General features: G+C 39.7%; 1 protein-coding gene across 7 annotated transcripts in view; it reads left to right on the top strand.

Annotated features, from left to right (window-relative positions):
* NFIA (nuclear factor I A) overlaps positions 1–16,362 on the top strand; it is an 807,499-nt gene that overhangs the window by 735,778 nt on the left and 55,359 nt on the right. For all 7 annotated transcript variants that reach the window (XM_069232553.1, XM_069232552.1, XM_069232556.1 and 4 more), the window contains one exon: positions 279–370. In XM_069232553.1, the coding sequence (XP_069088654.1) occupies positions 279–370 (92 nt within the window). The remainder of the gene's footprint in view (positions 1–278; positions 371–16,362) is intronic.

Genomic DNA, 16,362 nt, shown 5'->3' with positions numbered 1-16,362 from the left:
TGAGATGCCAGATGCTGTAACATCCTTCTATCTTGTACTCTTTGAAAATCAGTATTTTTCCTTATTATTTTACCTTTCAATAAAAGATTGGATTTTTTATATTTTGTAAATATTCTAGACAGACATATAACTTGAAATTTATGATTGCTGATATTTAGTATATATTTTCAAACTATGGCCTTCATTCCTCCTCTCTGGAAATGTGTATTTTACTCACAGCTCCAATGCTTATGTTGCCTTTGTCTAAACGTCTAAACTTATATTGCTTCCTTTCACAGCATATTCAACATCCAGCACTTCACCCGCGAACCGATTTGTAACTGTTGGACCACGGGATACGGGCTTTGTAAATATCCCACAACAGACGCAGGTGGGCAGTTTTTATATTTTTGTGTGCAGCATTTCATGCTCTCTACCTGTAGTCCACAGTGCATGGGTATTGTTTTCCATTCATTCTACCAAGGCGGTGTGTTTTCCTTTACAATTTTTACCTTTTCTTCTGTGGGTATTCTGTGCAGTTGAGGTTAAAGGTCCCTTCTTTTACTCTGCTCTTCCCTGTTAGTTTCTCCCTGTTTGGGTTAGGCAAAGGTTCCCACAAACCTCAGAGTAGGCAGAAAACACCTTGAAGGTAGTCCAAAGTGCTACAGCCCTGCAATATGTTTAAATCACTTCTATACTTCACCTACTCCTCTGGCACTCCATTTGCTCCTTGATCCAATTCAATTACCTCTGTGTCATTCAAAATCGGTCATCAAATAAAACCTACATACCACAAAGCATCCACTCAAAAATGTGGGAAAGAAAAAAACACAAAGTAAATGCTAATAATTCTTAAATGAAGAACGTGAAATAGGTAGGTCATACTTTCAGGTTTGCTAACCACTCCCTCTGAATATAATGCCCCATATTAGAGCAATAAGAAATGTATTTCCTTTATGGACACATCTCTCCTCAGATTGATCAACACATGACCAGATGTGAAATAGCTACCCCCAACTTACCACACACAACAGACTTTTATTTCACAATTCTTGTCCCTCCTGATCGGCATCCGTGGCATCAGGTCCTGTGAACATTAGCTTCTCATGCACCAAGGATACAAGTGTATCTGTAGTTAGTACATCACATTACAGCAGACAGTTCTCACAAGAATGTTTAAGACATCATCTAGTTTAACATTGCAGCATTACAAATCTACTTGGTCAGCACTGTGTGAACAAAGAACAAATAAAAGGCCTTCTTGAGGCAGAATACATTTACGAACGTTTATTTATGCCATGAAGCTTAATATGAGGCTTTGTCGACTAGGCCCATATTTTCACAACTACTCTGTGCCTATTAAAATTAAGCAATTACTTTTCATTAACACGTTAGTATGGTCCACTAATACATTTAATTCTATATGTGCATATTATTTCAGAACAATTAATATTATTTATGTATTAATGGTGTACACATTAGGGTGGCCATCTAGGTGGGCACATTTTACAAACACTTTTTTCTCTATATTAGCATAATTCACGTCAGTTCCTAGTTACTAATCAATGCAGATTTTATTATTAATTAATTCAGCTTCCACAATCCCTCCTCTGATGACTAAATGCGTAATCACACTCTGCATCACATAACGCACATTTTTGTTAATCTAAAACTTTCTTTCCTCATAACGTCTGACATTTTCCCTTCTTCTCCAATTTTCATCAAAATATTTGGTTCTCAACTTTTCCAATTAAATTTTTTCCCACCTCTGATAATTTTTCATTCTCTGTCTTTTAATTATAGTGTACAATTTGTAAATTCCCATTAGGCAAATAATACAAATTATAATAATCGGCACTGGTTTCAACATTGTCCCTATGATACCATTTCCCAGGTTGCTCAGCCAATTTCCCACAGAAGTAAAACCATTGGCAATCTTTTCTCAAACACCAGGTTCTTTTAGAACTTTTATGTCCGAGTTGATGTTAGATTATAAATAAAGTTTTTAATCTCTCTACTGTTATCAGGTATATATGTGCAACAATGTTGCGATTTCAGCATTTTACAGACTCTGCCCTCCTTTGCTAAAAGGATGTCTAACGCAGAGCGGTTCTGAAGAATCATAGAACTTACCTCAGCCATTTCAGTGTCCATAAGGTGATTGCTCCAGAAAGACTAGTCAACATGTTATTTACATTAGTACACAACTTTCGAATTTTCAAAGAATTTAGAATAACTCCCCTGAGGGAATAATCACTCCAAATATATCTCCAGTTATGCCAGAATAAGATTCTCTCTTTGGTCTAGCAAGGTATAATTCATTCAGTTTAGGTGTGTCATTTAGTTTCTCAAGTTGATAAATCTTTAAGAAATCAATTCCCAAATAACGTGCCATACCATCCTCTGGGAAGACAGTAATAGGCATTCTGTCCACATACATAGTTCTCCATTTACTCTGAAAAAGAAACACATGTCTGCATTCACTTGTTCCCACAAATAACATGTCAGTTCTGGATTGGGGTCTGTATATACAAAGCCTTCCTACATGATGCACATCTAAAGGTATTTGTCCTTGTATTTTAGTTTCACTAAATGCATGGTCATTTCTGAATGTCTTTTTCACTAACCCTTTATCTATTCTCTCTTTCAATGCCTTTCTCTTATCATCAATGTGGTCTAAGAAACTCTTTTCTACTGGTGTAAGCAAGCATGTGAGATTATTCCTGTGTGTGTAAGCTGTCCCAAATGTTAGTATAGGTTCAAAGAAACCTTTCACTAATTCTATATTCTCTTCCCTAGCTAAGCAACTCAAGTGTTTGATAATAGGAACAAAATAAAATACTAAGTCATTATTTGAATAAAAATACTCTGTGTTCTGGGTTATAATGCCTTGTTATTGAAAGACTGCAACTAATTCCATATGTTAGTGGCAAGATTTGGTAAGTTATTCCTTTTTCCACTGATGAAGGAATTTCCATGCAAACATAACATTCACTCACATTCAATGTCTCGACATATTCATACAGCAAGCGATAGAAAGCATTGAAGGGAAGATCTCCTTGTGAGTTATCTACATGCAAATATCTCTCATCCTGCTTAAACGTATCTAATTCTGTAAGTGTAGTAATTTCTACAGAAGTGGTGTGATTAGTTTAAGCTCTGTTGAGAAAGCTCATGCTCACAATCAATAGCAAACAAACTATCATGCATATGATTGCTAAAGCCAGTACCTATGTATTTACAGCACCTATTGTTCCTAACCTCCTAGTTGTGATTATCCATGATCTATAAAGATTCAGAAAGCAGAAGAGAAAAATTTAAATTATGCAGCAAAATCCCCCCCCAAAAAATCTTCAACCTTCTTTGCAGTTATTTACAGCTTTCAGTCTCTTCTCCAGAGCTTTTGTCAGAAATCAGTAACTGTGGTCAAATATCTGTTCATACGCTTGTCAAATCAGTTTATTTCAAAGTCTTTCAGGTTATCTTTAATGTATCTTTCCTTTCTCAGTTTTACAGAATGTTACATTCAGTTCATGGACCAACTTCACGTGCCAACGTATTGACCTGGAATTTCATGATCAAAACAAAATGACAAAAATTCACTTTGCCACTCATTAGTTTCTGTATATGCCCATTTAGGTCCTGAATATCTTCGATTTGCAACTCGTTTTCTTTTCAGTCTTCGATCTCCACTTTATTCTCCATCACTCAAATCTTCTCTTCTTGTGGTGTCTACTTCTTCTTCGATTGTTGACAATGTGACTAATTATTTTCTCTTAACTTACGATCTTGGCCACTTGTTTTCTTTCAGTGTTCCCTTTGTCAGTGCTCTTTTTATTGATGGACTTGCACTTTCTCCTTGCTCTGCAGGATTTTGACTTGACGTACCTGAAACTGGTTCTGGAGGGGTCAGATCTGTTTGCCTCTGGTCTAACTCAACCCCTTCCACCGGGTCAGTGGGCTGCTCTGTCTGCTTTTTCAGATCGTCTGCTTCTGGGAGAGCCCTCCTCTGTCTTGACTCTCCTGCTGCCTCAGCTGAGACTGCTTCAGTGTCAATTTCCTGTAAGACCTCCGTTTTGTCTCTTTCAGGGGTATCTGGATTCTCCTCCGTCTGCTCAGAGTCTTTTTCTGATTCTCCTGTTCCCTTCTCTGCTTCTGGAGTTTGTCTGGAAGTTGTTGGTACTCTCAACAACTCATGTTCATTGTCCAAAGGACAGGGTACTTTCCAAGTGTGACTGGCATGTACCCAGTTTGGAACTCCTGCACACTTCACCGCAGTGGTAGTAACTAGTACTACTTGGTGGGGACCCTTCCACTGAGGCTCCAACAAGTCTTCCTCACGTGTTTTCAGATCACAACCCAGTCTCCAGCTCTCAGGTTGTGACTCTGATCTTGGGATGGCAGCACAGTTGTGGCTTCCACCTGATGGGAAAAAGCGTGAACCCCATCAGCCAGACCTTTGCAGTAATCCAACATCATATCATCTGTTATGTGCACAAGAGCATTTGCAGGAACCGCTGGCAACCTCATTGCTCCACCCATGAGGATTTCATGCAGCGACAGTCCAGTTTTTCTGTCAGGTGTATTTCTGATGCTCATCAGAACTAACGGTAGAGCATCTGGCCATTTCAGATGCGTAGAAGTTTTGTGGCTTCAAGGTAGCATTCATTTGTTCTACGAGGCTTCAGGACAATAGCTACAGTGCAACTTCTTCTCAATGTTTAAAGCTGAACATAGTAATTTAATTACTTTGTTGCTGAAGTGACTTTCTCTGTCTGATTCTAAAGAGACCAGAAAACCAAAACGTGGTATCAGCTCCCTAAGCAATAATTTTGCTACGGTAAGGCTGTCATTCCTACGTGTGGGGTATGCTTCAATCCAGTGACTAAAAATCCTAAAAATCACCAACACATATCTCAATCCTCCACACACAGGAATTTCAATAAAACTCCATTTGGATTCTGATGAATGGACCTCCAGCTCTTCCAATTTGGCTCATGTTAACAACTGTTCTTTAACCCACATTCATCTGTTTACAGATGATACAAAGGTGGCAAACTGCTTTCGCAACCTGTCTAACTTTTGCATAAAACCACAACTGCTTGAATGTTCGAATCATACCTCCCAACATGTGCTTGACCATGATAATATCTGGCCATTTGAGTCAGCAGTTAGGCAAGACTAGTTGTCCCTCCCTGGACACCCAAATGTAGTCCTCTCTTTGCACATATTTCAATTTAAACCAAGTTTTCGTTTCTTCTTTTTCAACATTTTCTTGCAGGCTCTTTAACTTTTCCCAGGTATCAACAACAGTCAATATATAACTTGTACAAATGTCTTCTTCTGGGAACAGTTCCCATTTGTCTTTAAAGGATATACAATTTAATGCACAAAACCTTGCAACTTGATCTGCATATCCATTTCCCATTGGAACAAAATCTTGCGATCTCTGGTGTGCACTGCATTTCACCCCAGCAATCTTTTCAGGCATCTGTAGAGCTTGTAACAAATCATGGATTCTTTCACCATTTCTAATTGGCAAACCAGAAGAGGTCATGAAACCTCTCTGTGACCACAGCTGGCTAAAGTTGTGCATTATTCCAAATCTATACTGGCTGTCTGTATAAATGGTAACTTTAAGCTGTGCAGAAACATGGCATGCTCTAGAAAGAGCCACCAATTCGACTACTTGTGCAGAAAATACTCCCTGAAGGCAGGAAGCTTCAAGTGTACCAGAAATTGTTCACACTGCATATCCTGATTTTAATGCTCCCTTGTTATCTCTTAAACAGGAACCATCAACAAAAATTATTTCGGCATTTTCTTCCAATCGGGTATCTCGAATGTCAGGTCTAGGTTTAGTGCACAATTCAGTAACCTCCAGACAGTCATGTTCGACATCTTTTAAATTGTCAACTTCAACATTTTCTTTTGGAAGCAAAGTTGCTGGCTTAAGCACTGCACACCTTTTCAGAGTAACATTTGGGGAACCTAAAATTACAGTTTCATATCTGGTCAGTCTTGCATTTGTGAGATGCTGTGTTTTCATCCATGTGAGCAAATCTTCAATAAAGTGAGGAACCAAAATAGTTAAGGGATGTGCCATCACAATGCTCTCACTCTGAGTGAGGTTCAATCCAACCACTGCCACAGTTCACAAACAGCCAGGCAAAAACACTGCGGCTGGGTCCAAAGTAGCTGAAAAATATGCTACGGGCGGTTTACACCACCATGTATCTGTGTCAAAACAGAAAGAGAATATGCATCACGTTCATGACAAAACAACATGAATGGTTTTGTGTAGTCAGACATTCCCAAAGCCAGAGCTTTGCACATACTTTCTCTCAACTCAGTAAAAGCTTTCATACAAGCTTGGTCTGACTCTATGAGGTCAGTAGCTTCTTTGTGGGTCAGCTTCTGCAGTGGTTTGAAAATGATTGAGAAGTTAGGAATCCACTGGCGACAATAGCTCACCATTCCAAAAACATACTGACATCTCTTTGTGTAGCTGGGGGACTCATCTGCAGTATTGCAGTGACTCTCTCTCTAGAAATCTTTATTATTCCCTTTTCAATCTGATGTCCCAAATATTTCACTTCTTTCTGACAACACCGCAATTTCACTGGGGACACTTTGTGTCTGTTTTTTCCAAAATTATTTATAAGGCAATAGTATCTTGCCTGCATTCTTCCTTCGTTTTTGAAGCGACCAACAGATCATCAATGTACTGAACCAATGTCGATTGGAAAGGCATTTCCAATGTCTCCACGTTCTTCTTCGGTATCTGATTAAAAATGGACAGGGACTCTGAAAAACCTTGAGGAATTCTGCACCAACAATATACTCCATCAAGGAATTTGAAGCAAAAAAGAAAATGGCTATCCTCATGAAGAGTTAAAGAACAGAATGCTTGTGATAGGTCCACAACGGTGAACCATTAAGCATCACATGGAATCTGAAATAATATCAGGAATATATCTGAAATATAATAATACTGCTGGATTTGGCACCACTGGACAACATTTAATCACAATATCATTGATTTTCCTCAAATCCTGAGCAATCTGGAATTTCACACAGGGTTTTCGCAATCCTATGATAGGAGAGTTACATGGGCTGCTCAGTATTTCCTTTAGAACACCTTGTCTTACGAATTGTGCAATTATAGGTGCAATCCCTTCAATAGTGTCTTAGGTGATATGATACTGGGGAATCTAATGAAAAAACTGCATTTGGCTTGACTGGGACCTTTACTGGCTCTACTCCTCTGATTAGTCCAATGTCTTTCCCTGAAAAATCCCATACTTTCATCTTAACTGTTCCCTGTAAGTCGGAAGGAAGATCTTTTACTTTAAAGACAGGAAAGAAACTGATCAATGGGTACTCTTCATTTACTGAATTACAATCAGTTTCCTCAGACTGGTCGTCTTCATCATCACTATTTGTCTGAATGGCAATCCCAGCATTTGAACAGGTAATTGAACATCTCGTTTTGCATAGCAAGTCCCTTCCTAGCAAGGAAACCGAACTCGAGTCACAAACTACAAATTTGTGCAAGCATTTGAAATTTCCAATTTTAACTGGAACTGGTTCTGTAATCGGGTTTGTTAAATACTGGTTTGCAACTCCTATGATTTACACTGTTTTCCCTGAAAGAGGTATGTTGGGTACTTCTGTGACTGTGACATCTGCAAACATGGTATTTGCATCTGTTGCATGGGATGAGTACTTTGCACTTGAGTCACATTATGTTGGAAATTAAAATCTTGACCTCTCATTCTTGGTCCTCTCACGTTTGAAAAAGGATTGCTATCATTCATCTGTGTGACAACATCTTCCTGTCCTAGCATGGGACACTCTGGCTTCCAATGCCCGAAGCCACCACAATCATGACAAGGTAAAGTCCTTTTCATTGCCTGCATATTATCCTGAGTAACTATAGTGCTCAAGTAGACACCGCGATTCACATTCCCATTTCCAACATGACCTCTACCTTTCACCTGATTCTGAAACCACGTGTTTCCCTGCTGCTGCTGTTGAAAACTTCCTTGCATTCCTGATTGTGCTGCTTTAATCTGCATCACCAGTGCCTTCTCTTTCAGCTTTCTCTGTGTCAGTTCAATCTCATCACAACAGTACTTAGCATATTGCAATACTTCATCAATCGGCTTTGCTTGCTAACAAATCAAATGACTGTTAATCATCTGACTAATTTCAGGTCTCAATCCTTCAACAAATCTGAACACAAAATGAATCATGTCTTTTGGCTCAATTGTTTCTGTACCACTGTAATGTTTGAATGTTTGCAACAGTCTCTCATAGTACACATGTATGGACTCCTTTCCTTCTTGAGCTGTCCTGTCTAATCTCTGCCAATCGATGTTCTTGTGAGAAATCCTTGTTTACAAGAATTCAGTCATCTTGTAACAATATTTCATTACATCTGGAGATGGTGTACCTGTAGACGGCTCTTGTGGAGGCTCTCTCGTTGACCAATCTACACTCCTTTTGCATTCAACCCACAAATCAGCTGGAACCACGATTTCTAGCAGGGTATTCAGATCTTCCCACAAGCATTTGGCAAGCTTCACAAACCTGTCTGTTTGCTGGTACCATTCCACAGTCTTCTCTCTCAATCTCGGGTAGTCATTTGTAAACGACAGTATGTCACTTCTGCTCCAAGGGACATGTACAAAATTTCTTCCTGGAATTTCTCTCATTGGTAATATTTTTTATGGATTGTCAGTATGCTGTACACTAGCAATTACATTTGCAGACTCTTTTTTCTTCTTGTCTCGTTTCTTCACCCATCTGCCTTCCCATTTATCTAATGCTCCCCATGCCTGGACACTCTGGATTAATTCTCTAATGTGAATTTTCATTCCCGGTATTCTCATGTTCTTGATATCTTTTGAGGCAAATTCTAACCTGTAACTTCTTCTGAAGTGCTTCATTTTCTCAATCTATGCAATATTTAGCTGCTAGGTCTGCTAATATCTGGTGTACCAGTCCTGCTTTGCTGATTATTATTTTGGACAAGAAATACAATTCATCTTCACTATATGAGTCAATTCTGTTTAATTCAATTGTTCCTTCAATTAATTTTTCTTCTTCTAATTTTAACCTGGTCAAATGTAATGGACTTTCCTCCATTTGAGTCTCCTAGTGTGCTATTCGGCTTTTCAAGCCATTCAGTTAATTGCTGGGCTGTCAACCATTGTAATGAGATATTGTTATCACTTAGATTGGGTACTTGTAATGTTAGACATGGATTCTCAGGAGTCATCACAAATGGGTTAGAACCTATGTCTGTTCTCCCTGATGGTTCAGTGGAGTCCTGAAATAATCAATTAATCGACCTGTTGTGTCAAATGTCTGCTTCATTGGAGTCATAATTCCTGTGTTTACAATGAATCTTTCCATTTCTACGCTTGAATTCAAACTTTTCTGTTCAATGCTCTTATTTCCCTGAGCAAACAATGGTATAACAGGACCAATAGTAAGAGGTACTGATACAGCGTCTGAACTCGGTTGGACGTTTTTAGCCCTAAAGTACATTACTACTGTATTCTGACTTGTCAATGCACATGCTTTTGTCTGTGACCCTGTTATGGGGGTGTATCTCAGGATTGTCTGGGCTTGCATTGGGGATATCAGATTAGGTGTAGATTCTATCTGAATCAATGTCGGCTTCTGATAAACCTGTCTCATTTGGGAAACTTGCCCTGTCGGCACTATTATACTTGATGTAGAGTTTACAATTGGGGTGTCTGGATAAATTCTAGGTATATCAACCTGCGGCATAGGTGTCTGAATTGTAAATGTGGTAGGGAAGGTATGGCTAACTTGTACTTGTTCTTGTGTACCTTCAGTAGGTACTGGATCTGTAGGATCAGCACTAGTACTTGGACCTGTCTCATGTGCTGCATATGGTGGGGGATGATTTCTCAATAATTGCAAAATAAACTTGTCATCATCTGAGTCTTCATCATAGGTCAAAGATTTTCTAGACTCTGTTGATTTCTGCTCCTTTTCCTCAGAAGGATACAAACCCTTCTTCTTGCTATTCTGTTTGGCATTGCTCTTGTTCTCTTGTGAAACTGCAGGAAACATCTTAATTCCCTGTAAAGTCTCAGTTCTTCAAAGTTTCTGCTCACTATCCCATCTCGTCTCAGCTAAAGTTTTCTCAGTTTTCCTCATTCTCCTCCCAAGTTTTTCTTGCTGTTGCTGTCTGGCCACTAACTCCCAAATAGCCAATGATTCAAATTGTGTAGGTCTCGGAGGAGGTTTTGAATCACACAGTACTCAATTTGAATTCTCTAAGTTTCTTAAATTAAAGGTTCCATGGGCAGGAAATGCTAAGTTTCTTCCATTTCTGTATCTTTGCACCATTGTTTTAACCAAAGACTTGGCGCTGCCCCTTGTTCTTCAAATACAGTATATGCGGGTGTACCTTCTGGCGGTGTAATTTCTCCTACTGCATCTTCCCTCAGAGCACTCTTTAATGCTTTAAAAAAACTTCATTTTCTTATTCAAGCTACGCTTCTATCAAATCAGAAAGTAAACTTCAATCCCCAAATCCTTTTCACTTGCCTTTCTCAACCAATAACGCTTCACGGTTGTCCACCAATCCGTTTGCAGCTTTCTCACCAACCAACCTATCCCAGAGAAGCTCTAGTGACGTCACACTCACACGTACAGCGGCTGAAAAAGTCCTCCAGCTTGTCTTACTCAAATCGATCCACGCCAAACTAAACGCAAATACTGCGAGCACTAAAGAAAAATTAATACACCAAACTTGTCTGTTTACTAAAGGTAGGAAACACAATCGCTTTGGAAGCCTTACTGAATTTTCAACTGTGGCTTTTAGCTCTGACATATACTCCTTCCATCTCAGTTTCCCTGAATCTCAAGCAAAATTCGACCAGCAAATTCTACCCTTGACCGATCATCAGATCCTCCTGGTGCACTTACAAATCACCAAATCTCCGTCAAAACTAACACTCCCTTTTACACACACTCTAGGAGTTTGTGAACCATGCCCGATTGACCTATTAAACAGACAAATTACAACATTAACTCAATATTCAAGTACTCAACACTCAATACTTCTGAATCTTAGACCACCCAGGGTCCGTATACCAACAGCCATGTGGACAATTTTTAAAACAAAGCACTTCACACATGTGAAGTTCAACGACTTTCCTACATACACCCTTTGGAGTACGCACACTCCCTAAACAACTTCATTGGAGTACGCAAACTCCCTATTACACACAAACAACATAATTCATCTGCAATTCACTTAAGCAGTGCAAGCGCAAAACCTATTTAATTCATAAATCACACTAGGAACGCTGAGAACATCTCCAAACAAGCATTGGTAAAACCTAAGGTTTCGGAATGTCATCAAATGTTATCTCTACATGAAAGACATGATGATTTCTTCAGGGGACTACCAAAACTACTTACCTAAAACTGAAAAAAAAACATAGCAGCCTCTTAAGATGATGTAGCCTACCGCCTGTTAACAAAACTACCAAATCTAGGACCACTACAACTGGGAGACCATGACGGCCTCTTAGGGAGACATAACCATTTGTTTCTTATCTATAACTGGGAAGTCCTGGTGGCACCTTAAGTAGACGAAACCATCCAACTCTGCTACCAAAAACTGTGAGCTCATCTGGCCTTATTTGGTCTTTGGTAATTTATTTATAAGGGGGACACGTTAGAGGTTCAATTAACCTTTTGACTCACTAAGAGTGTTCCAGCATAGACACAATTTTTACTCTGGACATGACCAACAACAACACATACTTGGTTTAACAAATCATAATCCGAAATCTTTGAGACAGTAAACTTTACACACTATGGTCCCTGTGACCATGAATAACCACACCCTTTCAATATAGTTAAAAATGTATTTCCCTAGATTAACAATGCTAATGTCATGTAAATCAATCTCAAAGCCAAGTGATAAACATAGATGAACAGCACAGGTTGACCAAATCGGTGGGTGGAAAAACCTTAATCTAACCAAAACATTCAAGTGTTACCGTACAAATGAATTACAATAACGAACTGAACAGTAGAGATGGCACACATGTAGACATTTAAAGATGAATAAAATCAATCTTTTGTTACTAACATTGGTTTGGACATGGACACACTATCTAACCGTCTAATTCAAATGCCATGTTTTGCTTTCATGCAAAAGAAAATGTAGACAAAAGTTCATTTGGAAAACATCCAGCTATGGCCCTAAAAAATGTGTGTTTGTTACTTAAAGATAATGCAACAAAATCTATAATAGACACAATTTCATTTTGTTATACCTCTCCTGAATGGATCAGCGAGCAGAGACTTCTTCGTCAGCTGGCTATCCATCTGGTCAGCGTTGGCAGGTGGAAAGTGAACGGGGCTGGCTCAGCCATGATTGGGCCCTAAGTTAGCTGAAGCAAATTAGAAAGGGCATCAAACTACGGACTAAAATACAGGGTATCTGGAACTGCTCTGGAACTATCAGGAACTACTAGTTGAACTACTCTGCTTCTGATGAGTGAGTTGGGAATAAGTCAAATCCATAAAGTAATTTCTCACGCCACCATTGGTCAGAATGTTGAATGTTCACAGTAGAACCAATAAAAATTATTTCTTAAATGTGTGGTATAGATAGGCAGTCTTTCACATGTTGATGATTGACTCTTCTCCTGTCACCAGTTTTTGTCAGGTAAATTTTAGTTGCAATTACAACTCCAGTCAGTGAAGGCATTGTCAGGTCCTGGGAAAGTTAGCTTCTCACGCACCAAGGATACAAATGTATCTGTAGCCAGTACATCGCATTACAGCAGGCAGTTCTCACAAGAAGGTTTAAGACATCATCTAGTTTAACGTTGCAACATTGCAAATCTACTTGGTCAGCAATGTGTGAACAAAGAACAAATAAAAGTCTTGCTTAAGGCAGAATACATTTACGAACATTTATTTATGCCCTGAAGTTTAACATGAGACTTTGTCGACTAGGCCCATATTTTCACAACTACTCTTAAGCAATTACATTTCATTAACACGTTATTATGGTCCACTAATACATTTAATTCTATATGTGCATATTATTTCAAAACAATATTATTTCTATATTAATGCGTACACGTTAGGGAGGCCATCTTGGTAGGCACATTTTCCAAACAATCTATTTCTCAGCATTAGCATAATCTACATCAATTCTTAGTTACTGATCAATGTGGATTTTATTATTAATTCATTCAGCTTCCACAACCACACCATGTCTTACAAACATATCAAGAAAGCTAATTCCTCAAAAGAGAGCAAGAGCTGGCCAAAGTAATGCAGCAAATGGCAGGTTTCACCTTGGGGCTGCTGGTGTTACCAGGGCAACAAATGATGTAAGACCACTAATAGGCACTCATACTGATCCTGCACGAAGAAGTCACCAGAACAACATTTTCAGTAAACAAACTCTAAAGTGAAGCAGGAAAAAAAGGGTGTCCTTTGATCAGCTTATTAACATAAATATATTAGTGAGGTCACACAAACAAAAAACAATACATGTGTGAGTGGAATAAATATCTACAAAAGAGCCATTCATTTAAAATGGTGATACGATTATTCAAATGCTGGGTGAACCATGTCATGGAAGTACATGCAGAATAGGTGCTTAACATGCAACGTGCAGACCAAGTGCATGAAGAGACATATTGACTGCCTGACCACATCACCTGCAGGGCAGACTTTGTGGTGTGCTCTACCCCTCTCTCTCTGGCCTCTACATGAAGGTATGTGGTACCCTGGGAGGATAGAGGTGCCATATTGGACTTGCACTTAGCCTTATGAGTGCACTAATTCCCATAACTAGCAAAAGTCAATGGCAGGGACGCCAACGCAAAAACTATAGCAGAGGCCCCACCGCAAATCTGTGTCTCTGCACTGACCCACCTTGCCTAAGCGTGGGACCCTCGATAAAACTCTACACAGTCCCACCACCCTTGTAGCGGCTCTCTACACATGTCTGGGCGAGGCTGATTATTTTAAGTTATTGTCAGTTCTACTTTTCTTAAATGCAGTGATTTAGACATGTGCTACAAACGTAGGGAACCTGGCACCGGCCTCGATTTCCAGACATGACACACCCACTGATCTTGGGCAAATCACTTTCTTTATTACTGCACTTCATTTCAGAACTATAAATTAGACGAGCTCAGAAGGCGTCCGTCTCCTGCATTAAGTACTACATAAATCCGAGTAACTCATTTTGGAAATCTCCTCTGTTACCCTGCTGGTTCCAAACACCGCTGTAACTTCATGCAATAATTTCCTGTAGAGAACGCACAATAAATGCATTTTTAGGTCACTGCCAACCTGTACAGCGTCACTTTAGTAACACAAACCTCCTCTCACAGAAATAATAACCTGCTCTTTCTCTATTTTATGCTTCAGCTCCAACATGGCCTCCCTCTCCTTCTCCGCACAGCACCATGGGAACAGTAAAAACAGGGCGCCCTCAATGTTGTCCCATGTCAAGCACTGCTTTTGGCAAGTATGGATCCCTTTCCTGGTCACACCGGACGTGTTCGGTCTAATAAGACACCGCCCAACAGGAAATGATTAATTCACATAGCACTGGCTGTCGGTGCTTTAAATGGAAATACAGAAGCGCAGGTACTCACTTTTTTGAGTACCTGTTTGCTCCTGAGAAGAACTCTCCCAATAAATGTATTGCAGCAATCTCCCTTCTAAATTAAAGAAGTTCAGGTACTCGGTACCGGACAGTACCTGCTCATTTAAAGCACATAAGTCCATTCCAGTACATTCTAAAGATTGCCATGCTTGCCTGAAGTGGCACGTTCACCACGAAACAACGGGAGCAGCACCCTCCCCCCTCCCCAACCCCACGCTCTTTTACAACCTGTCGCGACCTTTGGGGTGGCAACTTTGCTCTGTGATACAGAATTATGACAAAGAATATTTCACAGTTCAAAATCAGTCTCCAATTTGCATCAGTCAGTTTCTTTTCTGATAGTGCGACAGAGCCTTTCATCTATCCGAGCTTGTAAATTGCGAATTGTTAATTTGTGTGACATTGACACCATTTTTATACCACAATTCTAAACTGCAGTTATGATATCTTTTTTGGGGGGTGTTGGGGAAGAGCAGGATAATATTCTTCCCACCTGTTCTCATTGTTGATAACGAACTGCACTTGTGTTTGTACTGTACGGATAAAAGGAGTTTCAACCATAAAAGATACGGGGATAAAGACAGAGCAAGCGTATTTGGCGTCTTCTAAACAATAACATTGTGCAAATGAGATGCACAGCACAGGACGCAACATTTGTTACCCACACAAGAAGACCAACTGAGAACCTGCTTGCGTCCTGTGGGTAATCCATGTTGAGATTTAGCATTGTGCACCCCACTGCCACAGCAACACAGCCCCTGTCATGTTTGATGCTTTTTCAGATTATTGCACTGAAGCATCTCCCCCTTGTTGGTTTAATGGAGAGTGCGCAGATGCCCGATTTCCACTTGAGTGGTCGCTTCAAAAACCCTTTTGAAACTGTGTGTTTTACCTAGCTCCCACTGCACTGTGGCCCATCCCCATTTGACTTGCATTGTTTTGCTCCACGAGTCACACGGCGCTCACTCCATTGGTGAGGCAGATGGTGAGGCTAGTTACTGCTACACTAGATGGGTTGCTCCTCCCACTTTGGATGGGAGCGGGCTTTGAAGACAGCATGAGGACAATGGGCACGCAGAGGGGGTGTGTCCATGGAAGCCACCCACAGCGTCTATTCAGAGGGACCACTGAGGTATCCTCTCTGTACCCTTCTGTCAAGCAGCTGATACTAAACTGCATCAGACCAGTGTGAGAGGGGAACACAAGAGGAAATTGGGATTCACATTAGATAACAGGACTGTTTTTAATGATGGAAAAACAGCCGCATGTGGGGGTCATACTGAAGCCTGCAGGGGACAGCAGCACAGAAATCAGTCGTTTTTGCATATGCTGTCTTTTATTGGGAAATGACAATTGCAGTTTTGGCATTATATATTGATTTGCAGAACCACTGCCGTCCCTATTGAGGGTGAAAATACCAAGCAGAATTCGTTTTTTCTATAAACACATTTGTTTATACATAGTTTCATCTTATAATTGGCCTTTACTTGTGTTGCGTTTAGAATTAAACCATATACCAACTATAGCACTTTATTACATTTTAAGAAATAATCCTTTACCTATCATTTTCTAATAATGAAGGCAGTTTACACTTCGTTTTAAAAAATGTATTGTCTGTCATGATTTTCTTTTTTTTATAATTTATAAAGTTTTAATTCCAAGTAGTAATTTGAAGAACTCAA

Source organism: Pleurodeles waltl, chromosome 4_2, assembly GCF_031143425.1.
Source record: "Pleurodeles waltl isolate 20211129_DDA chromosome 4_2, aPleWal1.hap1.20221129, whole genome shotgun sequence".
In the NCBI taxonomy this organism is placed as follows: Eukaryota; Metazoa; Chordata; class Amphibia; order Caudata; family Salamandridae; genus Pleurodeles; species Pleurodeles waltl.
This window is presented reverse-complemented; position numbering and strand designations above follow the sequence as displayed.